The 9,544-nt window shown below is 46.1% G+C and overlaps 1 protein-coding gene across 1 annotated transcript in view; it reads right to left on the bottom strand.

The window, feature by feature from the left end:
* The window catches only part of LOC109924767 (solute carrier family 22 member 7), a 46,500-nt gene that overhangs the window by 12,978 nt on the left and 23,978 nt on the right, over positions 1-9,544 (bottom strand). The window contains exon 5 of the mRNA XM_048596603.1: positions 1,775-1,898. Within this exon, the coding sequence (XP_048452560.1) occupies positions 1,775-1,898 (124 nt within the window). The remainder of the gene's footprint in view (positions 1-1,774; positions 1,899-9,544) is intronic.

Below are 9,544 nucleotides of genomic sequence, written 5' to 3' on the forward strand. Positions count from 1 at the left end.
CACAGCAGGCCAAGCAGCATCATAAGAGCAGGAAGGCTTATCAGAGATAGTAGGAACTGCAGATGCTGGAGAATCTGAGATAACAAGGTGTAGAGCTGGATGAACACAGATGCTGCTTGGCCTGCTGTGTTCATCCAGCTCTACACCTTGTTATCTCATCCTCTCTCCCACCTATCCGTTCTTCCCACCTCACTGACCAATCCCCACCACTGCCTACCTGCACTCACCTATCACCATCCCACCTACCTTCCCCAGCCCCACCTCTCCTCTATTTATTTCGGAGCTCCCTTCCCCCTCCCCATTTCTGAAGAAGGGTCCTGGCCCGAAACATCAACTTTCCTGCTCCCCTGATCTTGTCTCACCTGCTGTGTTCATCCGGCTCCACACTGTGTTATCTCTGACCAGAGCCTTATACAGCCTCAGCTGTACATCTCTGTTCTTGTATTCTAGCCCTCTGGAAATAAATGCTAACATTGTATTTGCCTTCTTAACCGACAACTGAGCCTGCATGTTAACCTTAAAAGAATCCTGAACTAGATCTTCCAAATCCCTTTGTGCTTTAAATTTCTGAAGCCTTTCCCCATTTAGAGAATAGTCTATGCCTCAGTTCTTCCTACCGAAGTGTAAAACCTTTGTATTCTGTGTGTCACTTCTTTACCCACTCTCCCAGCCTGTCCAAGTCCTTCTGCAGCCTCCCTGCTTCCTCAACACTACCTGGCCCTCCACCTAGTTTTGTGTCATCTGCAAACTTAGCAACAATGCCCTCAGTTTCTTTGTTCAGATCATTAATGTATAAGGTGAATAGCTGTGGTCCCACCACTGACCCCTCTGGAATTCCACTAATCACCAGCTGTCATCCCGAAAAAGATCCCTTTATCCCTGTTCTCTGCCTTCTGCCAGTCAGCCAATCCTCTACCCATGCCAGGGCCTTGCCCCTAACACCATGGGCACTTATCCCAGCCCCGGGATTCAGATATCACCCACTGTGAACTCTGGGATTGCGATATTAACTTGCTCCCAGTCCCAGGATCAGGATATCAGACACTCCCAATATCGAGATCAAGATATCAACCACTCCCAACACCAGGAGTGGGATATCAACCCAGTCCTGGGATTGAGATATTGACACATATTTAATCTTGAATATAAACCAACCCCCAGCACTGGGGTTGTGGTATCAACCCAGTCTCAGGAGCAGGATATTATCCCACTTTGGGATTGGGATATCAACCCTCTCACAACATTGGAATCAGGAAATTAACACACTCCCAGCCCCTGTGATTGGGATATCAACCATCTCCAAACACCAGAGATTAGGATATCAACCAACCCCAGCCCCAGGATTGCAATATCAACCCTCTCACTGGGATATTAATACACATCCAGCCTCAGAATCGGGATATCAAATTCCGGAATAACTGGATTGAGATATCACACATTCCTGACCCTGAAATTGGGTTTTCTCCCACTCTGAATCCTGGGATTGGGATTTCACCTTTCCCCAGGATTGGGAATTCACGGACTAGAACCCCAGGATTGGGAGATCTTGCACTCCCAGAGAGTTTGCCGAGCTGACAGCAGCTTGGGGTGAGATTGCGTGGTCAGGATGTGGTTGTGTGGACATAGTTGGGAGCTGTCCCCATTGTGCCACGTTTGGCAGGGGGCCTGACCCAACATGGTCAGATTGGGCTGAGTTGCCCAGTGCTGGTACAGGAAGCCCTCTATTAGTGGGGACCTCCTCAGAGATTGCTGAACACCCGAATTGCTCTCTTACCTCACTAGACAATCCAAGGTCACTCCCAAGCCGCTTGTTCACTTTGGCACATTTCCGCAGGCTGACCTGGGCCTCTTTAGTTTTGCCATTAGCCAGGAGCCACCTGGCAGATTCTGGGATCCACCTATGTAACAGGATCAATGTGGAAGTGAGTGCAGAAAGTGCATTTATATCACTGGGTAACATCCTATCCCTATGATTGCCCTTCATTCCTTCTGACCTCAGTCCCATGTAAATCCCTTATTGCTGCTGCAGTGTAAGTTTCTGGAAGCCTGTATGAATGTAACTCCTGTTTATTGAATGCCCATACAGCACAGAAAGAGGACATTCTGCTTCCCACACCTCTGCTGGCTCTTTGAGACAGCTCTCAGATGAGTCCCGGTCCTCGAGCCCTTTCCCATTGCCCAACAATTGCATCGTTTTCACGTATTGGTGGAATTCTGTTTTGAAAGCTCCAGCACCTTTTCAGGCAGTGTATTTGAGAAAAATGCTTTGTCGAGTGTCCTCAGGTTCTGTTGTCAACTGGAATAAATCGATGTACTTTGTTACCAGTCCTTCCACTGAAACAGACCACTTGCTGACATGGAACAGCTTGTCTAATCGCCTCCCAACATCCTCTGTTCTAAGGACAACAAAACCTAATAGAATTATATAGAACGGATAGCAGAGAATCAGGCCATTCAGCCCAACCAGTCAATGCAGGGATTTGTGCTGAACTCATTGCCTCCCAGCTTCCCTCATCTGAAGCTACCTTTGTAATCCTCCAGCTCCATCCCCCTCCTACATTTCTCTAGCTTTCCCTTAATTACACTCCCATTATTTGGCTGAACCACTCCTCCCCATGGGAGCGAGGCCCACATGCTTCCCATTCTCTGGGGAAAGACATTTCGGAATTCCCGATTGGAATCCTTGGGGACGATCTTATATTGACGACCTCAAGTTCTGCTCTTCCCCACCAGAGGGTATGTTCTCTCCACGTCACTTTGACCAGAGCTTTGAGAATTTTAAAGAGCTCCATTAGGTCACTCCTCAGCCTTCTCTCGTTTTAGAGTGAATAGCCGCAGCCTGTCAATCCTTTCCATGTGTGAAAACCCACCCACTTCTGATACCATCCTCACCACCCTGCCTTGCTCCCTAAATATACTTTTCATCACATGCCAATAAGAACAGCATGTACTTTGACATGCTTTCTAACCAACCTTACCACGTTCAATTCTATCCTTTTGGCTATCATCCCAAGTATTAGTTTGTGGTTGTAAAGACTTTGCTAAACTGCCTCACAGCATTAAATGATTTGTGTATTACTGCTCACCTGACAACTTTGGTCTTCCACTATGTTTAGATTCATGTTTTCTAAGTAATAAGTGACTCTTGTGTAGTCCAAACCTCCAGTAAATTAAACACAGGCATATGGGGATAATTCACAGAACAGAATGGGAAATATTCAAACTGTGCTGCATTTTTAAAAGTTTATTCATTTTGTGGGACATGGGCATTGCTGGCTGGGCCCAGCATTTATTGCCCATTCCTAGTTGCCCCCTTGAGAAGGTGGGGGTGAGCTGTCTTCTTGAACTGCTGCAGTCCTCCTGCTGTGGGTTGACCCACAATGTCCCTCAGGGAGGGAATTCCAGGATTTTGACCCAGTGACAGTGAAGGAACGGCGATATATTTCCAAGTCAGGATGGTGAGTGGCTTGGAGGGGAACTTGAAGATGGTGGTGTATCCGTATACCTGCTGCCCTTGTCCTTCTAGATGGAAGTGGTCGTGGGTTTGGAAAGTGCTGTCTGAGGATCTTTGGTGAGTTTCTGCAGTGCATCTTGTAGATAGTACACACTGCTGCTACTGAGCGTCGGTGGTGGAGGGAGTGGATGTTTATGGATGTGGTGCCAATCAAGCGGGGGCTGCTTTGTCCTGGAAAGTATCAAGTTTCTTGAGTGTTGTTGGGGCTGCACTCATCCAAGCAAGTGGGGAGTATTCCATCACACTCCTGCCTTGTGTGCCTTGTAAATGGTGGACAGGCTTTAGGAAGTCAGGACATGAGTTACCAGCCACAGTATTTCCAGCTTCTGGCCTGCCCTTGTAGCGATAGTATTTATGTGGTGAGCCCAGTTGAGTTTCAGGTCAATGGTAACCCCCAGGATTTTGATGATGGGGGATTCAGTGATGGTAACACCATTGAATGTCAAGGGGCGGTGGTTAGATTGTCTCTTATTGGTGATGGTCGTAGCCTGGCATTTGTGTGGCATGAATGTCACTTGCCACTTGTCAGCCCAAACCTGGATATTGTCCAGATCTTGTTGCATGTGAACATGGACTGCTTCAGTATCTGAGGAGTCATGAATGGTGCTGAACATTGTGTAATCATCGGCGAACATCCCCACTTCTAACCTTATGGATGGAGAGGAAGGTCATTGATGAAGCAGCTGAATTTTGACCCAGAACTGAATTACTCCAGCCTCAGTCATTGAGCTCCAGGATGCAGATGATGCTTGTGAGCAGAAACTGAGCTCCAGGCCATTGTCAAATTCTTCTCCAAAGTATACAACCAAATTCTCCTTTCACAGAGCACCCAAGAATAAAACTTTTCAAGATCATGGCAGGAGCCATGATTAAGGAAAACATAGATGATGGATTTAATCTTTACCTTCAATGTGCCAACTTAGCCTGCAGTCAACTGAGGAAAAGAGTATTTTGTAAAGATCAGACTTTTCTAGTTTCTTATTTTTTGGATTGTGGACCAAAACAGAAAATCAGTGCTCCTTCCATTGACTCCATCTATACTTTCTGCTGCCTCAGGAAAGCAGCCAGCATAATCAAATGCCCTGGTTATACTCTCTTCCACTCTCTTCCATCGGGCAGAAGATATAAAAGTTTGAAAATATGGACCCAACTGTTTTAAGAACAGTTTCTTCCCTGCCATTACCAGACTTATGAAGGGATCTCTCATATATTAGAGTTCATTTTTCTCTGCGCCTTCTCTGTGGCTGTAACACCATATTATGCATTCTGTTCTAATACTCTGATGTACTTACATAAGGTATGATTTGTCTGGTTGGCATGCAAAACAATACTTTTCACTGTATCTTGGTAACAATAATAAATCAAATCAAAATCAAAATGGGAAAAGGATACTGCCTTAAACTGAGGAAACTGAGGAAGGAGCTGCTGCAGTTTTAAAGTGAGTTACTGGAACTCATTGTGAGCTGTGTTTACACTGTTACCATGTTCAATGAGGGATGGTGGATGACAGGATTCTGCAGCACTGTGGGGCAGCTTTGATGAGAGACAGCCTGTTGGTCAGGTTTTCAACCAGGACCAGTTGTGGATACTGGGAGTGCTCAGAATTATAACAATTTTCTGATTGGCTGCTGGGTAGAAGAACAGCCTGTGTGTAAATATTACAATGACAGAACACCTCCATTTTCTAAAAAGCCAGCATCCTTTTTCTCGTTCCAGAGAAGTAACAAAGGATTGGAGTCTCACTCACCATTCGCCTATAAACAGCTATCTCTAACCAGAGACTGAACAATTTGTTTGCTAAATTCCCTGCACCTGCAATAAAGGACCACTCTATCCCTGATATCTCCTACCTTATGTTGGTGAGTACTGATAGTTCAGCCTGTCTGTTCAGCCCATCAATATCATCTTGTAGTCTAAGCCTATCCTCCTCACTATGACCACACTCACCTGCTACATTCCTATCTAGATCATTAATGAACACAATAAACAGCAAAACACTCAGCACTGAACCCTGTGGCACACCATTGGATGCAGGCTTTCAATTACAAAAACACCTTTTGACCATTAGCCTCTGCCTGCTTCCTGCCACTCAGCCAATTTGGATCCAATTTGACTAATTGCCCTGGATGGATGCCCCTTACATTTGCTCTCACCTGTTATTTCTAATCTCTCTGTATGTGCTTCCATTTCTTACCATGTTTCTTCATTAATAAACTCAGTCTCGTTAATTCAAGAAAGTCTGGTTAACTTCCTTTTAAGTCATTAGTTCATTTGGGTCTGGGGAAAGGTATCCATGAGGAAATGGGACCTTTTAAATTAACCCTGTTGTAACGAACTAGGGGCTGGGTTATCAAAGAAGGGGAGCCAGTTCATCCCTCCTCACTCAGGATTTTAACAGTTTGGGGTATTGTGACTGGAGCTATAACAAACCAGAAAACCTGGTTTTGGGACTGTTTGTAACAACTGTCCATTGATTAGTTCCCCAGGCCTCTCCCCACTCAGCTGTAGCTCTCTTTCACAGCCCTCATATACTGATCAGGTGTAAGGCAAATTAAACGTAAGAAATAGTAACAGGAGCAGGCTATTCCGCCCCTCGAGCTTGCTCCACCATTCAATAGGATAATGTCTGATCCGACATTCTTCACCCCGCATTCCTGCCCTTTCCCCATAACCCTTGTTTCCCCGATTGATCAAGAATCTATCTCAGCCCTAAATATACATAAAGACTCTGCCCCCCACAGCTGTCTATGGTAAGGAGTTCCAAAGACTCACAAGCCTCTGAGAGAAGAAATTTCTCCTCATCTCACCCTTTACTCCGAGACTAGGGGAGCCGATGGCCTGGTTGTATTATTGATGGGCTGATAATCCAGAGACTCAGGTAATGTTCTGGGTACCTGGGTTTAAATCCTGCCACGGTAGATGATGGAATTTGAATTTGATTAAAAACCTGAAATAAAAGTCTAATGATGACCATGACACCATTGTCGATTGTCAGGGGAACAGTTGCATCTGGTTCACTAATGGTCTGGCCTACATGTGACTCCAGATCCATAGCAATATGGTTGACCCTCAACTGCCCTCTGGGCAATTAGGGATGGGCGATGAATGTCTAGCCAGTGATGCCCACACCATGTGAATGAACTAAAAGAAAATGCCCTCTGGTTGTAAACTCCCCCATGAGTGAAAACATCCTCTCAGCATTTAACCTGCTCCTCAAGAATCTGAGATGTTTCAATGAGATCACCTCTCATCCTTCTAAACTCCAGTGAGTACAGTCCCAAACTGTTCAGCCTTTGCTCATAAGTCAAGAGGAAGAAGGAAGTTTACTTAAAGTTGAGGAAGCAAGGACCGCACAGGGCTCTAGAGGGCTACAGGGTAGCCAGGAAGGAACTGAAGGATGGACTTAGGAGAGCAAGAAGGGGGTATGAAAAAGCCTTGGTGGGTAGGATTAAGGAAAACCCCAAGGCGTTCTATGCTTATGTGAGGAACAAGAGAATGGCCAGAGTGAGGGTAGGGCCAATCAGGAATAGTGGAGGGAACTTGTGCGCGAAGTCGGAGGAGGTAGGGGAGGTCCTTAATGAATACTTTGCTTCAGTATTCACCAGTGAGAGGGACTTTGACGTTTGTGAGGACAGCGTGAAACAGGCTGATATGCTCGAACAGGTTGATGCTAGGAAGGAGGATGTACTAGAAATTTTGAAAAACATGAGGATAGATAAGTCCCCTGGGCCAGACGGGATATACCCAAGGTTTCTACGGGAAGCGAGGGAAGAGATTGCTGCCCTTTTGGAAATGATCTTTGCGTCCTCACTGTACACTGGAGTAGTACCAGAAGATTGGAGGGTGGCAAATGTCATTCCCTTGTTCAAGAAAGGGAATAGGGATAATCCTGGGAATTACAGACCAGTCAGTCTTTTTTCTGTGGTGGGCAAATTATTGGAGAGGATTCTGAGAGATAGTATTTATGATTATTTGGAAAAGCACAGTTTGATTAGAAATAGTCAGCATTGCTTTTTGAGGGACAGGTCATGCCTCACAAGCCTGATTGAATTCTTTGAGGATGTGACAAAACACATTGATGAAGGTCGAGCAGTGGATGTGGTGTATATGGATTTTAGCAAGGCATTTGATAAGGTTCCCCATGATAGGCTCATTCAGAAAGTAAGGAGGCATGGAATTCAGGGAAATGTGGTTGTCTGGATACAAAACTGGCTTTCCAATAGAAGACAGAAGGTGGTAGTGGATGGAAAGTATTCAGCCTAGAACTTGGTGACCAGTGGTGTGCCGCAGGGATCTGTTCTGGGACCTCTGCTGTTTGTGATCTTTATAAATGACTTGGATGAGGAAGTGGAAAGGTGGGTTAGTAAGTTTGCCGGTGACACGAAGGTTGGAGTGTGGACAGCATGGAGGGCTGTTGTAGGTTGCAATGCAACATTGTAAGGATGCAGAGCAATGCAAAGAAGTGGCAGATGGAATTCAATCCAGAAAAGTGTGAAGTGATTCATTTTGGAAGGTCGAATTTGAATGCAGAATACAGGGTTAATGGCAGGATTCTTGGCAGTGTGGAGGAACAAAGGGATCTTGGGATCCACGTCCATAGATCCCTCGAAGTTGCCACCCAAGTTGATAGGATTGTAAAGAAGGTGTATGGTGTGTTGGCTTTCATTGGTGGGGGAATTGAGTTTAAGAGCCGTGAGGTTATGCTGCAGCTCTATAAAACTCTGGTTAGACCACACTTGGTATATTGTGTTCAATTCTGGTCACCTCATTACAGGAAGGATTGGAAGCTTTAGAGAGGGTGCAGAGGAGATTTATCAGAATGCTGCCTGGAATGGAGGGCAGGTCTTATGAGGAATGGTTGAGGGAGCTAGGGCTTTTCTTATTGGACCAAAGAAGGGTGAGAGGTGACTTGATAGAGGTATACAAGATGAAAAGAGGCATAGATAGAGTGGATAGTCAGAGACTTTTTCCCAGGGCGGAAATGACTATTACGAGGGGGCATAATTTTAAGGTGATTGGAGGAAGGTATAGGGGAGATGTCAGAGGTAGATTCTTCACACAGAGAGTGGTGGGTGTGTGGAATGCACTGCTGGTGGTAGTAGTGGAGTCAGATACATTAGGGACATTTAAGTGACTCTTAGATAGGCACATGGATGATAGTGAAATGTAGGGTATGCAGACTAGTTTGACCTTAGAGTTGGATAATAGGTCGGCACAACATTGTGGGCCTAAGAGCCTGTACTGTGCTGTACTGTTCTATGTTCTATGTTCATAAGACAATCCCTCCACACCAGGGATCTTCCTACTGAACCTTCTCTGAACGGCCTCCAATGAAATTATATCTTTCCTTAAATAATGGGACCAAAACTGCTCACAGTATTCCAGACAACAAGGTGCAGAGCTGGATGAACACAGCAGGCCAAGCAGCATCATAGGAGCAGAAAGGCTGACGTTTCGGGCCTAGACCCTTCATCAGAAAAGGGGGACGGGAAGGGGGTTCTGAAATAAATAGGGAGCGAGTGGGAGGTGGATAGAAGATGGATAGAGGAGAGGATAGGTGGAGAGGAAACAAACAGGTCGAAGAGGCGGGGATGGGACCAGTAAAGGTGAGTGTAGGTGGGGAGTCAGGGAGGGGATAGGTCAGTCCAGGGAGGACGGACAGGTCAAGGGGGCGGGATGAGGTTAGTCGGTAGGAGATGGAGGTGCGGCTTGAGGTGGGAGGAGGGGATAGGTGGGAGGAAGAACAGGTTAGGGAGGCGGGGACGAGCTGGACTGGTTTTGGGATGATTTTGGGGAGTTTTTGAAGCTTGTGAAATCCACATTGATACCATTGGGCTGCAGGGTTCCCAAGCGGAATATGAGTTGCTGTTCCTGCAGCCTTCGGGTGGCATCATTGTGGCACTGCAGGAGGCCCAGGATGGACATGTCGTCTGAGGAATGGGAGGGGGATGTTGAAATGGTTCGCGACTGGGAGGTGCAGTTGTTTATTGCGAACCGAGCGTAGGTGTTCTGCAAAGCGGTCCCCGAGTC

Source organism: Rhincodon typus, chromosome 5, assembly GCF_021869965.1.
Source record: "Rhincodon typus isolate 14 chromosome 5, sRhiTyp1.1, whole genome shotgun sequence".
In the NCBI taxonomy this organism is placed as follows: Eukaryota; Metazoa; Chordata; class Chondrichthyes; order Orectolobiformes; family Rhincodontidae; genus Rhincodon; species Rhincodon typus.